Here is a 19,449-nt window from a genome sequence, read left to right as displayed (position 1 = left end):
ATTTTTGATAGCTAGGAAACGCTGACTGGTTATAGATAAGAAGAAAACAAAGTGGAGAGCCGCCCCCATAAACCCCCGTAGCCCCGTCGCCCCCCGGCTTACACTAGTCAACTTTGGCTCTACGGTATCTAATAGTATCTGACATATCTGATATATCTGATAGAAGACATATCTAATAAAATATTTGATAGAAGGCTAGATTACCTTATATACCTATCTACATAACATAGATAGAGATAATAACGTATGATAATAACACGCCTTATTAGTCTCCCCATCTAGATAAGGGCTGCTGTCAAGAACTGATATTAGTATTAAGCCTACCTGTATTGAGTACATTTACGCATACATGACAACCATAGGACAGTACATAAATGCTCTGTTAGGAAGGCAACTCTTTGTTTTAGCTCCGACGGTGAATCTCCCGAGACACGTAGGATCACCGCGAATTCCGGTGTGGGTGTCTCCGGCCTATGACGCCGTGCTCCGGGCTCGTCGCCTTTCGCCGCTTTGCGGTTGGGTTTATTTTTTGACAGTGATGTATAGTTGACGATATTTTCGAGAGCTACAGGTATTAGGCACAGCGTACGTGATACCTTAGCTACATTAGGTACCTAACCTTCCTACCGGTCAATTACTATATAATGATTCTACATTTAATAAATTATCTACGTCAATCTCGACATAAGAAATATATATCTACTTAATTTAAGCAGGGCTAGATATTATCTATGAAATGATACATCATTATTTGGAAAAGACGACAAGAATCTCATTGGTCGTGTGTCAACTTACACTCCTAAAACCTAAGCTCAGAGCCTAGATCATAAAAGTCGAAAAAAGATAAATTCACCAGATCTGGTAAACGACTCTCAGCTGATATGCTACACTAGATTATTACTGTAGCACTCTCCTTGATACTATGTAGCATAGGTAAGTACCTAACCTACCTGGTATGTCCCCCAAAAACAACATGCGTAGATAAATAATCCACAGTAGTACGGTGTGGGACACTAGTAGCCTCGGTACCTAGGTAACAACGACGACGGGTCTATGTAAGACATAAATCTGTAGGTTATATGCTGTGGCCGACTTTTTAAGGACGGCGTGCGTCGAGAACAATAATGAAACATAACGTACGAGTCGAGTCTAGTAAATAGATATATTAGGTACCTACGTATGTAACTCTCTTCTCTGTTTACTCCTTAGGTACACAATCAATATGATATACCATATCTGGAACGCTTCTTACGATCTTAGGATCAAGTAAGACTACAAGTATATAATGCTCAAGTTGCACTTCCAGTCTTTTCCTCGCTTATTCTTCACCTTCCGTGTTAGAGAATGCTCGTTCTACAACCGACAAAACGTGCAATGTAACCAGATCTTTAGAATACCGCTTGTCAATGTAATCACCCGTGAGCCGTTTGCTTTAATTTTAACCCGCCAAGAGACATGTCTCACCTGGGCTAATTAATGACCTACGTGACGCTTGACTTACATCTCAGCCTCCGAGCCAGCCGTTGCCTGTGGCGGCGACCTGTATCATTTCCCAACACGGCAGAAATCGTTCTGAATACAATGTTAACTATGGTTAGTTATTGTTCGGTACCCCTCATGGTATTAGGTAGCTATAGAAAGTTAAGAGTTGTCGTCCCAAAAGCATCGTAGTCAGGTACATAGCTTATCCCTTCTCCTGGTGATTCGTCTTTCCACTAGAACAAGCGGCCACAGCCTTAGCCTATCTCAAACACAACGTCCTTGTCGCTTCAGAGAAATCATCTCCGCTACTTAGCTCCTCGGAAGTGCTATGTCATCTAACGCAGGGGCCCGCTCCTAACTCTCGTCTCCAAGACTCGGAGGCGCCGCAGTTTGTCAACGGATGTCACTGCTATAATCAATTTCAGCGATTGATCGTGATCTACGTTTATCAATATGCTTTACGGGCCAATTTTACTTAAATATTCAGGTACCTATCACTAAATCCTTCGAGAATGCTACTAGGAGTCCATCTTCTCTACTAGACTTTCCCTTACACCATGCGTAGCAATATGCCCTGCAGATTAGCTATCACGTCTATGTCTCTCGGGCGCTGTTGTGCGGGCCATTCACTCGCGCATAAGCTGGACATGGCTCGGCTGTACGGTTATAGAGGCATCGAACTCTTCCACGAGGACCTGCTACACCTAGCCAAACAACTACCTGGAGGGTCGACAGCTGATAACGAGCTCGAAGCGGCTCGAATAATCCGAACACTCTGCCACGAGAGGGGACTCTCGATAGTATGCCTACAGCCGTTTGCACACTACGAAGGATTGCTAGATCGCCGAGCACACCTCAAGCGCATAGAGCAGCTTACATTTTGGTTTCAACTGGCAAGGGTCCTTGGTACAGATACCGTGCAGATCCCGTCCAGCTTCCTGCCGTCGTCCGAACTTTCAGAAGATGCTCGCATTGCGGTCGCCGACCTTAGAAAAGTGGCTGACATGGGCCTCGCGCAGCAGCCACCGATACGCTTTGTATATGAAGCGCTATGTTGGGGCACTCGCTGCGACCTGTGGGAGCAAAGCTGGGATATAGTACAGGCTGTAGACCGGCCCAACTTTGGTCTTTGCCTCGATACGTTTAATATTGCTGGCCGTATCTATGCCGATCCCTCCTCGCCGACAGGCCGCACTCCAAATTGCGACCAAGCTGTACGGGACTCCATAGCCCGACTCGTAACTACAGTGGATGTCAGTAAGGTTTTTTATGTTCAGGTGGTGGATGCTGCGCGGCTTGCCAAGCCTTTGATCGAAGGCCACGAATTCTACAACGCATCGCAGCCCGCACGGATGAGTTGGTCCCGAAACTGTAGGCTCTTCTACGGTGAGGAAGAACGTGGCGCATATCTTCCCGTTGCGCAGATATCGCGGGCCATCTTCCAAGGTCTCGGGTTTGAAGGTTGGGTGAGCATGGAACTCTTTAATCAGAGGATGTCAGATACAGACGAGGTTGTACCTCAAGAATTAGCAAGTCGGGGTGCTGCTGCTTGGGTAAAGCTGGTCAAGGATATGAAGTTGAGAGTTGAGGTACCCGTTTCCGAAAGGGTTGCTGCGTCACTATGACCGAAGGCGGGCCGAGTGGCAGAGTGGCTATAAATTATATATCATTAGTACCTATTATTATATTATTAAAACCGATGATCCCCTTTTTAAGAAATGCTTACGGAATATGATGGGGGGATAGGGGTTAATCTGATGATAAGGAATCTAACTGGCCCTTATAGGTCGGTCACTTACATCATTTGGCGGAAGCTTACATACTTCATGCATTTAACACTTAACTATAGGTACCTACTAACTGTAAGTAACCCCGCAGTACCTGTTTGCGGTGCTTTAGGTCCCCCAAAAGAGGTACATACCTTGGAACTACCAAGAACCAACAGAGATACTTCAAGTGTAAGTCTCTGAGTGCTGAGAAAATATAGATATAAATATATTCAGCATATACTTACCTTCTACATATTATTCGTACTTACATTCATTGGTTACTTAGAATGGAGGCTAGTTTATATTCTGTATGGGTTATACGGTGCACATAAAACCACCTAATCTAAGCCCTTGAATCGTAAGATCCCATGAGCTCCGTGAGGTCCGAGGTCGACATTTACCTTTCCCTTCCGTTTCTTTTTACCTCGTTTCGGTCCTTCATCATCGCTATCTGAGTCGCTATCATCTGAATCTCCGTTTGCATGGCGCTTAGCTCCATTTCCGACCACTATGCTCTCATCCATGTCATCGTCATCGTCATCGTCGTCGTCGTTGTCGTTGTCGTCTGATTCGTCCGCATCGCTACTCTCGTCACTATCGTCGACGTCAAGCCTTAGCGAAGGCGATTCCTGCCAAACCTTAATCGTTTGTCCTCCTCCACTAATCATGCGGCCTTGGCAGTCAAACCCTACACCGACAACCGCCTCGATATCGTCATGGCGCAAGTGAGTCTCGACCTCTCTTCTTGCCAAATCCACAATGCGTAAGCTACCATCTCCTACGCCGACAACCACCTTCTTTCCTCTCGCTACATCCTCGGGAATCTGCACGATACAGTCGAGACTCTCGCCGCCTCCCTTTACGGGATCGACAACGACACGATCCTGCTGATCGTCCCAAGCTCCTTTGTCCCATAGAGTAAGAATCCCGGTACCAGTTCCCACTGCTACGACGCCGTTTTCGCGGTTTTTCTTAGGTCCCATGCCCGGAATGAAGGCCGTACAGAGAAGCTCGTCCTCTTGGTCATCGCTACGCACCAGAACGCCTCTTCGTAGGTCGGTGACGGCCAGTGTCGTCCCACCAGTAGAAATCCATTGTTTGCTGTAACCGCTCGTACTTTCGGCGGACGGGGGAAGCGCGGTGATGCTCGATACGAAGTCATCGTGAGGGAAATGCGTCTGTTGCGGTTTCGATGCCGCAAGCGCGCCGTCTCTTAGATCGAGAAGGTGGAGGGCGCCCGAGTCGCATGCAAGTAAGAGCGTTTGGGGCGAAAGAACGTGTAGTAGAGAGGGTGAATCCGGGACTGATTTGGTAGATGGGATAGCGATCTTGGAGGCTACCTGACCGGTTACAGGAGAAAAGTGTTTGAGGAGATAATCAGTACCGGCTGAGTATAGAGCTATCCGCCTTACATGTTAACTTTGTGTTATCAGTTATAGTACGGAATCTAGCCGACTAACCTGAGCCATCGTTACTGAATGCTAGTGTACGGCAGCTGCCCTTATGCCTTTTGGTTCTCCATACAGTCTCAATGGTACCTTTACCGTCAGACAGTACACTCACGTCGGCATCATCCTCGGTCGATCGGTCAGCAGAAGGTAGGCGAAAACATTGGACATGTCCGGTCGAGAGACCGACTCCCAGGAGAGGTTCTGTCGGATGCAAAGCCTGGGAGAAGAGATCGGCGCTTAGAGGTAAGGTGCAGAGATTTTCGAACATGATGAGCGGGTGTCAATTGACATGGCAATTGACATAATCTAGAAACTCTTTTAAATAAAAATCAGCTTCATATTTTCCATATCCTGGTAAATAGAGTGGATATTCCAAGGAGCTCTGGGTAAGGTGAAATGTGTGGAATTGGACTCGACGCGCAAGACTTATAAAAAAAAATAAAAATAAAAATAAAGACGTCTAGAAATTGATATTGGATAAGGAAGTTATATGCGGTTATTGGGAGGTAAGTTTTGCAAGTTGTAACGTTTATATGAATATGCCAATAGAAGGTATTATAAAGTACCTATACATAACATTGGAATGAATAAGTCCTCAACCCCTAATTTTACTCGTAATTATGGCAAGCTTTCTTTTTCTAATTAAGCATACATCCACCTACTAGCTGATAGGTAGTAGGTTATATTATCTTCTCAAGGCATGATATCCATTGCTCTATAGTAATTTGACTCTACCCGTAACAATATATAATTCATCATTATCTTAATAGTTCAAAGGCTTTTGAGCATACCAAAAGAAATAATCAAGGTATATATGGGCATTGGTTTCTTGCAATTCGTCGTGCGCGCTCGCAAGGAACTCCTCCATCTGTTCTGCCGACTTCGAAAGCGTTGGGAAAACCTTGGGCGCGAGAGCATCCATAAGGTCTGCAAATGATAGCTTCAGACATAGCCCGATCAGACGGAGCCTCTTAGCCTATAGATTTAGGTTAGATTAACTCATGACGCATCTTTATACTGGCCTGAGGACTCTCTCACTTACCTTCGGCCAGACGCCGATGGGACATTTAAACTTTTTGCATTGGATGTTGATGAAGCCAGCATCCCTAAGCACTTCTTCCATATCGTTCGCAATAGACCACCTTAACCCAAGCTTAGACAACGCTTCACTTGTCATTTCATAAAATTCAGAGAGTAGAGATTTTGTAGGCAGTGTATCGTCGTCGCATTTCAAAATACCGCCGAAATCCTGGACTTCTATCCAACCGCCAGATTTCAGATGGCTTTGGTCCCTTTCCTCAGCATACGCAAATTATAAGAAGCGATGTCTTCGAGACCGGACTTACCTGAAACTCTGCTTGCAAACTCCAGGGGGGTCTCTAATCGCCGAGAAGACCTGACGAATGTGAACAAGATCCCAATCGTCGCCATGAACCCATTCGTCTTCGATGTCGTCAACAACGAAACTGACGTTACTGGGGACCCAGAAAGGTTGAATAGGACTCAAGTCGCACCCGACAACTTGGGCGCTGGGGAACATATCGGCGACTACAAAAGTTCCAACGATAAAACTTAGCAAACCAGGTTTAAGCGGCGCTTATAACATTCAAAGATTCAGCTCACCTTCGATGGCCCAAGACCCGGTTCCAGTACCTAAATCTATTATTTTCTGAGGGGTTTCACCGATTGGGGCAAAAAAGTATTTCCCCCTTTACCATCTGTCAGTAATAGGATCCTTACCATTGTCACATTATAAAATAAGTCATACCTCGTGAGCTCTAAGCTTGCTACATGTTTGATGTCATCCCTATTCTGCTCAGTCTCGTCATTTGGGATGAGATCTATAGCATATATTAGCTGTGGATACTTGGAGGAGCGGTTTGCAAATATGAAGCTGTAGGTGCAATGGTGTAATAAGATGCATGGACTTTTCCTTCCAAGTAAAAATACAGATGAAAGACTAAATAGTCAGAGGAATAACCAACCTACAAGCTCCGTATCGATACTTATGGTACTATCGTGAGACGGTTAGTGATCCATATTTTAGATTCGAACGTTTTGGTAATACTCTTCGGCCGTTCTCGTAGGCATGGCGATATATAGACGAAGTAATACTCCCAAACTTGCTTGCGGACGCGGTATCAAAGTCGGCATCTTCAAGCCCGTCGTCTATATCTTCCGACCTTGCGACAGCGATCTCGCTACCACTACCTATTGTCATCTCCGAATCCCACGGGTCATTGAAATTCAAGCTAGATTCCATCCTAATCGAGTCAAATGGCCGACAACATACTCGGCTCCAAGATGACGTTGATGTTTGGTATTTAATATTTAATATTATTTCAAATCGAGACAAGGGAAAGGAGGCGGCGAAACTATTCAATGAAAATCGAATAACTAAATAACAGGTATCTCACCTATATTTTAAACCCAAATAGCACTAGGACACACATGAGTATGCAGGGGGGGATTTATCAATGCGCATGTCTATGTAGTGGGTTTCTACTACGGTAGCCTGTCGCTCGTTTCGTTTTCGTGAACCATCCGGCTGGGTCTTCCATCTATATATTACATAGACGTAACCTATTCTAGTTAAACAGAATACTTAACTAGACAAGATATAACTAACAACATCTAAAAAGAAATCATATAGGATAATTTAGCGTCAATACGAGAATATGAAGAACCGCTATTATCTTTTTAATGTTACTGGATGTGATGATTTATGACAACAAAGCAGGTGACAGCCTCTGACGATATGTATTTTGGAGGAAGGCGGGTGAAAAGGACGATCTCCCGAGATCCCCAATGTGACCTTAAGCCGGTAACCGAAAAGGCTTATTAATAGGGGGAAACCTCAATTGATTAATATCTTCCAGGGCTGCCCCTGTACATTAGAGGCATACAGGCATATCGTGCAAGGGTATAAGAGCTAACTCCCGCTGCCGAAATCCACTAACCTAGGAGGTAGGTACAGATTACCTACATGTACCTCTGAATACCTCTGAAATAACAAACTGTGAGAAACCTAAGAAGGCAGCTACGACATCTTTAATACTTACATGTATTTCAAGATTGACAGGTGCATGTGCCTAAATACCTATAATTCAAGAAGGAGGTGTATATTAAATATAAATTCACCTCCTACCTCCTACCTCCTACCTAATCATAGATACCTAGTTTTATTTTCAAACCCCCCCAAAAATAATATGATCCATCTCTCTTCAACATCGTTTTTGTAATTCTCAATCAACCGTCAACATGATTCCCATTATCTTTCAAAAGTCACTTACATGCCTCCTCTCGGTTGCCACGATGGTTTCCGCGGCTACGCCTCTCCGGAACATCATGTACCTCACAGGGTAAGCTACCTATGCTTTGCCAGTTCCCGTTCTCATTCTCATTCTAATGATAATGTATTAGACAACATCCCATTACACCCGAACAACCTCTTAGCTCGCCTATCACTCATGTAGCTATGGCATTCATGAGCCCTAGCCTATTCAATCATCCCGCTGGCAGCTCTACATGGCCTCTGTTCATGACCGTTAGTGAAGCTCGCTCTAAATTCAACCCCGGAACCAAAGTGTTAGTAGCCATCGGTGGCTGGGGTGACTCGGCCGGTTTCGATACCGGCGCACGTACGAATGAGAGCCGCGCGATATTTGCTGAAAATGTAGCCGCCATGGTCCGCGATACTGGTGCTGATGGTTAGTTTGCGGACCCTACGTAGTACCACTTGTAAAAAGATATTTCCCGCTGACGCTTAGCACATCGCAGGCGTCGATATTGATTGGGAATATCCAGCGTACGTTGTATCCCCGCTTTGCCTTTAGCCCAAACGTTTTTCTATAGTGTGAAACTAACATCCATCCAAGAGGCAACGGTGAAGACTGGAAGAAGGTTCCCAATGAGGAGAGAACCTGGCAAGTCGCCGCGTATCCAGAGTTTCTCGCCGATATACGCAAGGCTCTAGGCCCGGATAAAATTATATCTGCAGCGGTACCAGGTCTTTTAAGAGACATGCTCGCCTTTAAAGCTGAGACCGTCCCCCGTATCATGGAATCCCTCGACTTCTTGAACGTTATGACTTACGACCTGATGAACCGCCGTGATAATGTGACGAAACACCACACCGGCATTCAAGCTAGCTTAGACTCTGTCCATGCGTACTTGGAAAGGGGAGCAACACGCGACAAGATCAACCTCGGCTTTGCTTTTTACGCAAAGTATTTCTGCACTGAGCTCGCGCCGTGCGTAGAGAACCCAATCGGTTGTCCCACCGGTCTAATGGAAGACCCGGAAACGGGCGTTGACCTGGGCCGAGCTGGGTCCTTCTCGTGGCGCGATACCGTCCCTGAAGACGTCGAGTCATCGTTCAACAAGGCCATTACAAAAGGAAGCTACGATGAAGTGGGGGGTGGCTACTACTACTGGGATCAAGATGAGGCTATATGGTGGACCTTTGACACTCCGCTAGCCGTCGCTAAGAAGTTCCCTCGCATCGTTGAAAAGGAAAAGCTAGGCGGCGTATTCGCATGGGGATTAGGTGAGGACGCGCCAAAATGGGCACATCTGAAAGCGCTCAACGCCGGAGTAAGGCAACTATCCATCAGAAAAGAGGAGCTATAGATTTTTTCTTTCTGATTCGAAGTACACTGATGAGCAAAATGTGCATACTGCTAAAGGAGTATGGCCCTCCTTTTAAGTTTATATGCTTATAACAGCAGTCTTATTAAATTACTGGTACTCACAAGGTAGATACATGCTCACGTTTGAGACGCACAATACAAGAGCCCATGGTTTTTACAGCCGAGATACTTCTCTACATGATTTCATTGAAACATAAGCCGGATTCTACTACCGTATCTAGCCAGACGTTTATACAGGTAGATCCCTCAATCCATACTAACAATCGCAGCTGCAAGTATCTCGTCCCTGATTTCTATCTCGTGTTTAGAAAAATCCAAAGCAGTTGGCATAATAGGTGACAGTAGCGGACCAGTCCGAGAAGATACCTTCGACACCGACTTCCCGCGCCAAAACATCAACAAGCCTATACATATCCCCATCCTTATGCGTACCATTAGCGATAGTCAAATAGTAATAGTCGCCGGCGGCTGCTGCTTGAGCGAGTGGTCCTGAGCGCTCGAGAGACCACGTCAGGATCTTTAACCCCAGCTTCCGCGCTGTCGTCGCATACGTAGACGGCACGTACTCGCCGTCCTTTCCAAGCGTAACGAGGTACGGAAGCGGAGGCGCCACAATCTGTACGCCGGCATCCTTATAAAACGACAAATTGGCTACGGCGGCCGGGAAAGACCCTGGAAGGTCACCGCTCTCGTCTAGTAACACTGCTTGCTTGCCAAATGCGGGATCAGCGCGCAGCCAGTAGGCCACGTCGGCGAACGAGAAGCTCTGTAACCAGACGCGTGTTGGATCGATTCTCGCCGCTCGGTATTCTTCGATTACTTGCTGCGCGTACTTCTCTTGTGTGTAATCACCGTCGAAAGGCATCGGCACACGCGGCTGCTTAAGCTCGGTCGTAAAATCCCGCCCGTGCGAATCGACAAGCTGTAAAAACTCTTTGTGCGAGAGGACCGTGCCGCAAGTAGCGTAGAGATCAGTCCGCCACGAGGGTGTCCCATGAAGAAAATCATCCGGAGTAGTAGCTGATGCATTATAGCCGTCCATCTTCCCACACAGGGATTTGAACTCGGCCAGCGTAATATCGCTGGTACAGCACTTAGCAGTTGCTGGCGTGCCATCTCTTGCCGGCGTAAAGGGCGTCGTGCACTTAGCGCCTAGTTCCGTCGCGACGATATTAGTCGTCGTATGAAGATCGCATTGGTCGTGTCGACACACGAGCTCGCGGTCGTTAGTAAAAGCGACATCACATTCGAGAATTCCAGCGCCCACTTGAATAGCAAGTCAGTAATTTCCTCTTTTGGTTATACGTATAGGGTGTAGTACTGCGCGTGCCAGCCTCGACCGACTCCCGAGTCTCTTCGGGAAATTGAAGACAGGCACCGCCGCGGTGACCGATACTGAACCTAGATGGCCGAGCTTCCACGTCAGAACATGCGGACAGCCGATTCTTCAGCCATCCTTCGTCCATATCGGCCACAAGGTATTGCGGACGGGGTCCGAGCTCGGCATTCTGGAAACGGTGCTGGGGCGGAGGATTCCACGATTTTGGCTTCCACCACTCGGGTACCTTTGGCAAAGCAGATACCTCGCTTGCGGCGAAGATGACCGCAACGACCGAAGCTGTCTTGACGTACATAGCGAGTAATTAATACAAGCTTTTAACAGATCAAAATGGACAAACTACGAGAAGAAGTCACGGCATAGAGCATTAAGATTTTAATAGGATCGCAAAAGCTGAGGATAAGGCTATTTATTAGATTACCGACACGGTTTGCATATCAACAATACCTAGTAGAGATCGGCCGAAGCTGAAATAATATGTAGGTACCTACTCATAGCTTGATCCTTGACTGATTAGCCATTGTCCAATAGAAACATGGAATAAAGAAGCACGATGCATGTATGTGGCGTACCAAGGATTACCTAGCTTTGCATGGAAGCTCACCGAGGCCTTGGACGCAGGTATTTCATACATAAGATTAGGTACAATAAGAATAACTATACATAATCCGCTTTATCTTTTGCTTCAACTTACATACCTACATAGCACAATGCCCTATGACAATGTTCAGTACATGAGATTGATGAGAAGATGCTTCAACTCGACCACACCAAGCTCAGTATGGAAGCACGTGGCACCCTAGTATGACAGGAACCCGAGTTCTACATAGAAGAAAGATCGTGCTGCAATGTCGTGCTATGATTCGCTAGAATGAGATTATTGTTTACCTACTTTTCTCTTATCAGATAAAATAAAATAAATAAAAATAAATATGAAATACGACATAAAGGCTTGGTATTCTTCTTTGAGACTCTTAACGCAGGATCGAAACCCGAAATAATCGATGCTTTAAAATCGACAAGCATTAACAAGCAGCTACTCTATAAACACCTAATCTCATTATATACCAAGCTTCGCAAGAGTCGAATACTAAAAATTATCTACTAATCGTCTTCTTCACTATCTTCACTATCTTCACTATCATCATCGTCGTCGTCATCATCATCGTCATCGTCGTCATCTTCCTCTTCTAGTTCTTGAAAATCCGAATCATCTAGTTCCTTCGCTTGGTAAGCCTCATCATCCTCCTCATATTTCTGGGGATAAAATTCCCTAAGGTCTTCCCCTCCAATATGCTCCAACCCAAGCCTCCCTCCTTTGAAGAATTTTACGCTCACACCTCTCGCCCGAGCTTCGACGGTGACCCAGGGTAAATCAAATCTCCAATTTTCTTCTAAGAAATGCATAATGTGAATCTCAATAGTATTGAGATTAGGAAAGCGCTCGTCTCTGCATAGGAGGAGTTGTATTAAGGCGAGATCAAGTCGCCTAGCGTCCCGATATTCGTAACACTGCGCAAAGCGCAAGATTTCTATCGACCTAGGGAGCATCTCTACGACATACGACTTTGTAGATTCGGTGCTCAAACCCCAAGAATCGGGAACATCAACCGAACGGAGGAATCCCCTTCTTTCCAGCTGGAGCGCGTGGCTACCGAAGACGAATGCTGGTGAAATTTCTATCGTCTTTAAGACGATAAAATTGGAAAATGACATGGGTTCGATTTGGACTTCGCTGGCGAGCCTGGGATTTTCCTCATACCACTTATGCGTGAGCGAGATGTGCTCCAGAGAGTGGGACTGGTGACAAAGTGAGCGCTCTAGCCACTTCAATTCGAAGGGAGTATCGTAATCGGCCCTGATGGTAATGTGAGCTAAGTTCGACCAGAGATATAAGGAAAGCAGGGCTTAAGATCGTGACCTATTTAATGGGGTGAATTACTTACAATGCTCTAACTTGGAATTTAAATATTCTAAGATTTTTGGGTACTCTTAGTAATATATCTAAACAGGATGGATGGATATAACACATAGGCTGCAGTATAAGTTCTTCGAGCTCAGTGCTATGTAGTGGAAGCAGCGTAAGGCACGAGGGTTGCTTTACCACCACGGGATCAACTTGCCAGGAAGCCTGAAGCCGTTTCACTCCCGGTAGCAGAGCAAATACCGCCAGTGGCGTATAATAATCGCCAGTGTAATAATCGTGACTCATGTCTATATGGAAAGTTAGTTCTGTAAGACAGCTATGCTTTTATTCTCCCCTCACCGTGTATAGTTACCGAGTCTAGCACAGGCCAAACACTATGTACTAGGGTCCCCTCCCCTCCATTCGCATTTTCTTCCAAGATATCTCTTAGAAAGTCCCATTGCGAGTTCGAGAAGTGGTCTCTGAAGAATACTCTATTGAGACGTGGAAGGCACAGCGCTGCGAGAAAAGCTATGCAACCCGGAAGCAGACGATCATCTAGCAATTCTTTACAGTTAAACAGGTGCCTCTCCCATAACTCCAGTATCGACTTGTCAGGAACAGCCTCTCTTAAACCGTTTATGAAAGTGTTGAAGTTAACGACCTCGGGATCCTTGCCGCAAGCGAGGCCGCCAACGGCAAATGATGTGACCATAGAAGCTCGCGCGGGAAAGGACAAGACGGAACGAATGAAAGCTGGGATGGGAGCCCGTTGGTATCCCGCGGTTGTCGGCTCCCAGAATGCTACCGTTTGATACATGATCGGCGTAGCTAACTCGTTAAGAAGCTTGCATGTAAGGCTTAGTTGAAAAAAGGCATGTTTATCATGGGGATCCATCGACTCTATGATATAATTTAGGATCTCGATAGGGAAGTTTAGTAAGGACGCCATAGTGTATCGGTTTTGGCCTCTGAAGCAGCTTGTTGCTAAGGTTAGGTGATAGATTCTTATTCATGTATGACATTTCTTTAGAATTTCTTTTTTTTTTCTTTGGATTTATGACTCTTTTGGAATAATTCATAGCGGTGCCGCTGAGTTGCATGATGCGGGCGGAGGCGGGGACGAGATCCGGGTATCTAATATGTATGGGAGCACTGATAAGAACAGGTACGCTGAGGGAGGGTAACTTTATATCTAATCTATCTAGTATATGTCTAAAGACATATTTAATCTTTTATGTGTTTGCTACCAAAACGTCTTTTTATTTTAAGATATAGGAACTAGGGCGTAACTATGCTACTAGAACGCACCAAGTAGGTGAGTTACTTATGTTTAGTTTACCCATACGAGAAAAATGCCGAGAACAATTACAATGCTATTAAAGAAATATAACATAGTTATAGTATAATACAGTTTAATATAGCTTGTTAGCTTCAAGGGTTTAAGATAACCCTTATCACTCGTGGATTGGTCCCTTTATTAAGCTATAGCTTGATTTATAGATGGTAATAGTAATATTATCACATAATTCATTATCAAATCCAAGTGGATCTCATGCCATTCAAAATTTGAGATGTAAAACACTATTTTAATATCTTTAAATGGTTTATTATACCTTAGGTACCTCAATGTATGTATTCAATCCAAAAGTTGCTAAATTTTAATCGGCCAATCGAATTAGTCACGCGCCAAGCTGTTGGCTGAATATGGTAAAGACTTTGCTTGGGGTTACCTAAGGCCCTAAGATCGACTCAATTACGTCATAATATTTCTTCGCCTTATGACGAAAGACAAACACATTAAGTTGATACTTTTTTTCTTTTATCTATTTTCTTTGTAAAAAATTAGTAACCTAGCAAACTTCGGATAACAATGCCGAATAAGAATGTGATGGGGATTTTACCATTTTAACCAGTCTAGGTACATACATACACCTACCAATTGAACCCAGCCTCAAAGCCTACGTCTTATTCGCCTCTTAGAATAAATATGACTGGTTTAGTCCACGTCACGTCATCCACTCGAGCTTTTCAGAACTTGGGACTTTGAGATCCATGTCACTTACCACTTACATAATGGCACTTACATAGCGCAACGCAGCGCATAGGCATAGTGGCTAAGGTATATACCACTTACAAGGTATTATTACTTACCTTTCCGTAGCATAGTTCCAAGTTTCCGTTGCGAATCGCGCACACTTTGGACGAATCGTCATCACATCTTGGATGTGCCGTAACCAGCTTTCCCCGTCATGCCACGCCATGCCACATGTAAGTCCCTGGTCATGTTAGACTACGAATGGCCATGATACTGCCATACATATAAACCTTGCCTGCCTTAAAAAGCCCTGCTTCTTGTAAATCAAACATACCCAACAATCTAGCTTCACTTCCATAATTTCATAATCAGATAATTTCATACCACCCATCTCTATCTAAAAGAACGAATTTATCCTCGCAAAACCACCTTCTTACATATCTAAACTTATAAACTCGGTCACAATGGCGTACGGGTTTGTCCCCATCGTCCACATCGTGGCAGCCGTCTTCGCCATCATCGAACTTGGCTTAACCGCATATTGTATGTTATTTGCACCCGAATAAACCCCATCTACCCTAAAAAATGATACCACCCCTAAAGAAGAGAAAGAGAACTAGAATCGATAAAGATGGAATTGCTAACTTCTCGTATTTTATAGTGGCCAGTCGGTACGATAGCTGGTTTGGCTTCGGCGGCTACTCACCATCGCGCATCAATTTCATGATATTCAACTCGGTATGGTCGTTATTAGTACTGATCTACGTGGGTGTGACGCCGTTATACCTGACGAGCGTCTTCCACCGGTTGGCAGCCCTCGCCCTTAACGCCGTTACCACCATTTTCTGGTTCGCCGGCTCAATCGCACTCGCCGTCTTCGTCGGCGGGCCCTACGAATGTGGATCGAACTCGTTTTGTGGTTCCGCTAAGGCTGCTATTGCTTTTGGCTTCTTCCTTTGGTACGTTTTCCGACTTGAGATAGTTACTCTTATTATTGTCTCTCATAACTAGGCACAATTAAATGAAATTAAGTACTTAAGAATAACTAACTAATATATTAAATAGGGCTCTCTTCACCTTTCTTACCGTCATCGACGCTATCGACTCTCTCCGGAGCCGTGGTCATAACGTCAGTAAGCCGCACGCGCAACCTGGCGCATAATCACCCTAGCTATGACGGTTTTGAATTCCCTTTATGGCTATACATAAAATAGGCCTTGTTTTTTTTTTTATTAACACGACACTGTTTTATCTACCTTGCGCATCTTGAATAGGGATGTAAACTTGTATATTTGGCAGGCGTTTCGTTGGCGTGGATATTGTGTTGAGGAAATGATAATGATAATATACCCTTTTTAAATATACCACTAACAAATATGGTTCTTATCAAAAAATAGACTTCATCTAAATGTGAATCTATATTAAAACATTACCTGTTAGCTATTAAATCAGTCTAATGCTAGACAAGTTTTACACTGCATTTCCGAGTCGTATCAACCAAGAACTCCCATTCTCGAAAGTCGAGCTAAACCGCGTCGGTTCATACGACCTAAACATCAAAGCTTATCACACCGTTAGTATACAACAAGTAAACCTTGGCCAACAGGCCCGTCTTTTCCTACCATAGGTTTATATGATATTTATTCATTACTCCTGCCTTTTTCTGTATCCTTGGAAGCCGTGGCGTAGTCGAGATCCACGCGATGCCATGCTGTAGCCAAGTTACCGCGTATATTATATATGCTTTTGTGGGTCTCAGGTTGGGTATTGTATGCGTCATCCGTGGCTTTGACGACGAGGGTAGTCTTCGACGCACCCTTCGAGCCTTTCGCAACTTCGGGCAACCCGGCCTCGTACCGCCACCTCTTCCAGCACCAAGCTTTACTTCCTTTTTCGAGGTTAGTATCGTCAACCAGCTGTGCTTGGTCCCACGTCTCCCCACCATCAAGACTTATATCGACACGCTGGATCTCTCGCCCACCACCCGAATAGGCGTACCCTTCTATCTGAACAACAGGTCTCTCGCCTAATTCCTTGGTATTTTTGCCCGGTATCTTTTCTGAAGGCTTTAATCTCGTACGCGTGATCGCGCTCGTAATGGGCATTACCTGGATAGCCTTGTACTTGTCCCAATCCTGCTTGACTTCGTTTGGTCCGAAGCACTTGTAATCCCGCCGTTGCCATGTCGTATTACTCTCTTCGTCGCTCACCACGATCTTGTTCACCCACTTGACGCATCTGGCCGCTACGTGACCTGGAACAATCACCCTAACCGGAAAACCGTGGTCGCGTGGAAGGGGGGCATCGTTCATCTTGAATGCGAGGAGCACGTCTCCCATGGGATCGAGGACCGGCGCGATAGGGATGCTGGCACCATATGCTTCTAGTCCTGAAAATTGGACGTGCTGGGCATCCTCTCCCGGGTCTTCGAGAGACATGCCGGCGTCGGCGAGGACGTCTCGTAGTCGCACACCTTCCCACTTTGCGCAGCTGATAGCGCCGACCGTCCATTGTAAACCATTTGTTTTCTTCGCATAACGGGTCATATCGTTACGTCGGTTTCCAGAGCATTGTAAAACAGCCGTTACAGTATGCTGCTTAAAACGAGCCTTGAGATCCTTAATGCTATAGGTTTTGATGTCACCATCGGGTAGTTCAACAGTGATGCTATGATCCTCGGCTTCGGCATTTTCCACGACAGGAACCCACATGTGATTACGGACGTAGAAAACCTCGTTGGGAGTTAGAAAAGATTCTGCCAATTCATTCCCAGGTGTCTCTGCGTTACACGGCTTCTGCGTCAGCTTTATCAGCCTTGCGTCTCTGACTGGGTCTGCCATAAAAGGATCTTCGATGTGGTCTTGTAGCGGTCTTCCGTTCTCGAGGTCATCCGGATGCACCTTTCCAACTACATACTGTTCAAGAATCTCGCGGACGTACGGCGACTTATGAATAGAGAAGATATTCCAATACGGTTCGATACTACCGCCAGCGGCACGGAGGATAACCTCACCACCCGGGTGGGCAGGGACCCAATCTGTTATGTCGTATACTTTGTCCTCGTATATCACCCAAGGCCTTTCGGATTTTGGTCCATGCTCTTTGACCTCTGAAAGCTTATAGCGTGGCAAACCGTCGTCATCGTCGCTAGAAGCCGAGTCGGGAGGTGGGTCTGCGTCTCGGGGCACCTCAAGAGGCTCGTGGGAAACAGGTTGAAGGACGGAGAAGAGTACGGCGAAGAGTCCACCGCCTGCAGCGAGGACGGGGAAGGGGCGCAGACGACGAGCATTAGGAGGTGGTTTCGGCACCGTCTTGAACGACGCAGTTCGAAAAGCTGATTGGAAGCTAAAGAATCTAGCGTAGGAATCGACCGGTTGTCGAATCTCAGATTTTTGAAGATACTGAAGAGTTGGTCGATATCGTCTTGCTGCTCTAAACAACTCTAGACTAAGTTGCCGTGAGGTTGGTATCGACATGGCGTAAGTTAGAGACCTCGTCAGTCTTACCCTAAGGTGAAGTTGAATTAGGATGTATCAATGATATGTCCATAACAGCGTACTGCAGACAAGCGGCGTGGCGTTAGTTGAATTTATAGAGGCGATTCCTCAACTCGTGGGTTCGTCAAGGCGACGAAGCACGGAACCTCTTCCCACTCTAACAAAATTTAAATTTTGTGCTTTGACTAGAAAAGCAAATAAAAACACCAAGATAAGAAAAGATGGCAAACGTGCTTAGGAGGAACTATCTTGATATAATTAGAATAAACAAAATAAATAAATATAGTGCAATTTAAATCTAATCGCAACCTTAAAGGAGAAAGGTAGGAAGAGAACAATAAAACACGAACAAGACTAAATCTTCTAAAAAGGATAAAAAAAATTATAAACGTGAGTCAAGAAGATAGAAAACTCCCGTCCCGGAATCAATAATTTTTCGGCTGCCGGTTGCCGCTAAACCGTGATTCTGTATAAGGCGCTGACTGACTGATGTAAGTGAGAAAAAAAGATGATGACAGATTAAGAGAAAATGAAGATATATCGGTAGATGATGAGTTGTAAAACATTGCGAGTTGGTCGGAAAAGCGACGATGAATTGTTGGGCAAACAACCGATAAGAGACGAAGCCTACCACAAAATCCAATCAAGTCCGATCTCGCAGCATTTACGAAAAATCGAAAGACGAACTACGTCTCTCTATATGCTTGTAGACGCTTGCTTTATCTCTTGTCTTCACTTACATTGGTACTCACCGATAATTGATGCTACTTTACACGTAGGTGACAGTTAAAAGAAAGGGTTGGTTGAAGATTGTAATCTGTAGGTTTGGTGGCTTAGGATTGGATGACGAATGACGAATGACGAATGGTTGGGTGATGGATGGAATCCAAGGAGAAGGTTCGAAGAATATTAGTGGAAGTTACTCACCGCTAGAAATCCCCTGTTACCCTTATAAGCTTTTGCATTTAGCAGGGCTGAAAACCTGTCAGCAACGTATAATCAGTCCTAATTGGTCAAGTCATACCGCTAGCCTTAGGTACCTAATCGTTACCATACAGCTAGGTACCCACGCCTTCCGTCTCGTTTCCTTCCGAGTTCCGATCATCTCACGGCATTCGGGACCTGTGATATGTCGGCTCCGAGCCGGTATCCGGCTTATTACAGTATTCATAACATCTATATTCCCTCAATTGCTGTAGTATAATTCATCGGTGCTGGCAATAACTATAACTTTAGTAAAACAGCTTCGATAGTTATCTAAAGATAAAATCAAGTTTGTGTGATCTTTAAAGATCTTGACTGCATATTTTAACGT

At 45.2% G+C, this 19,449-nt stretch overlaps 7 protein-coding genes across 7 annotated transcripts; 3 read left to right on the top strand and 4 right to left on the bottom strand.

Moving 5' to 3' along the window:
* Positions 1 to 2,039: 2,039 nt before the first annotated feature.
* GL218_09404 (3-dehydroshikimate dehydratase) lies at positions 2,040 to 3,107 on the top strand (the record flags this gene model as incomplete). Its single annotated transcript, XM_033586237.1, has 1 exon — positions 2,040 to 3,107. One exon carries the CDS (start codon positions 2,040 to 2,042, stop codon positions 3,105 to 3,107), a length of 1,068 nt encoding a protein of 355 aa, XP_033439680.1.
* A 482-nt stretch (positions 3,108 to 3,589) lies between these two features.
* GL218_09403 (WD repeat-containing protein jip5) lies at positions 3,590 to 4,970 on the bottom strand (the record flags this gene model as incomplete). The annotated part of the gene is made up of 2 exons (XM_033586236.1): positions 3,590 to 4,650; positions 4,712 to 4,970. 2 exons carry the CDS (start codon positions 4,968 to 4,970, stop codon positions 3,590 to 3,592), a joined length of 1,320 nt encoding a protein of 439 aa, XP_033439681.1.
* A 495-nt stretch (positions 4,971 to 5,465) lies between these two features.
* GL218_09402 (uncharacterized protein) lies at positions 5,466 to 6,965 on the bottom strand (the record flags this gene model as incomplete). The annotated part of the gene is made up of 7 exons (XM_033586235.1): positions 5,466 to 5,678; positions 5,745 to 5,994; positions 6,049 to 6,250; positions 6,326 to 6,411; positions 6,471 to 6,543; positions 6,692 to 6,716; positions 6,771 to 6,965. 7 exons carry the CDS (start codon positions 6,963 to 6,965, stop codon positions 5,466 to 5,468), a joined length of 1,044 nt encoding a protein of 347 aa, XP_033439682.1.
* A 998-nt stretch (positions 6,966 to 7,963) lies between these two features.
* On the top strand, positions 7,964 to 9,334 carry GL218_09401 (Chitotriosidase-1; the record flags this gene model as incomplete). Its single annotated transcript, XM_033586234.1, has 4 exons — positions 7,964 to 8,064; positions 8,126 to 8,412; positions 8,483 to 8,510; positions 8,581 to 9,334. The coding sequence occupies 4 exons, from the start codon at positions 7,964 to 7,966 to the stop codon at positions 9,332 to 9,334; spliced, it is 1,170 nt and encodes a 389-aa protein (XP_033439683.1).
* Positions 9,335 to 9,658: 324 nt separating this feature from the next.
* GL218_09400 (putative glycerophosphoryl diester phosphodiesterase family protein) lies at positions 9,659 to 10,988 on the bottom strand (the record flags this gene model as incomplete). Its single annotated transcript, XM_033586233.1, has 2 exons — positions 9,659 to 10,620; positions 10,676 to 10,988. The coding sequence occupies 2 exons, from the start codon at positions 10,986 to 10,988 to the stop codon at positions 9,659 to 9,661; spliced, it is 1,275 nt and encodes a 424-aa protein (XP_033439684.1).
* A 4,113-nt stretch (positions 10,989 to 15,101) lies between these two features.
* On the top strand, positions 15,102 to 15,799 carry GL218_09399 (uncharacterized protein; the record flags this gene model as incomplete). The annotated part of the gene is made up of 3 exons (XM_033586232.1): positions 15,102 to 15,180; positions 15,299 to 15,596; positions 15,703 to 15,799. The coding sequence occupies 3 exons, from the start codon at positions 15,102 to 15,104 to the stop codon at positions 15,797 to 15,799; spliced, it is 474 nt and encodes a 157-aa protein (XP_033439688.1).
* A 478-nt stretch (positions 15,800 to 16,277) lies between these two features.
* Positions 16,278 to 18,113, bottom strand: GL218_09398 (Sulfite oxidase; the record flags this gene model as incomplete). Its single annotated transcript, XM_033586231.1, has 1 exon — positions 16,278 to 18,113. One exon carries the CDS (start codon positions 18,111 to 18,113, stop codon positions 16,278 to 16,280), a length of 1,836 nt encoding a protein of 611 aa, XP_033439665.1.
* Positions 18,114 to 19,449: the final 1,336 nt, after the last annotated feature.

Source organism: Daldinia childiae (assembly GCF_008694065.1).
Source record: "Daldinia childiae strain JS-1345 chromosome Unknown Scaffold19, whole genome shotgun sequence".
Taxonomy (NCBI): domain Eukaryota; kingdom Fungi; phylum Ascomycota; class Sordariomycetes; order Xylariales; family Hypoxylaceae; genus Daldinia; species Daldinia childiae.
This window is presented reverse-complemented; position numbering and strand designations above follow the sequence as displayed.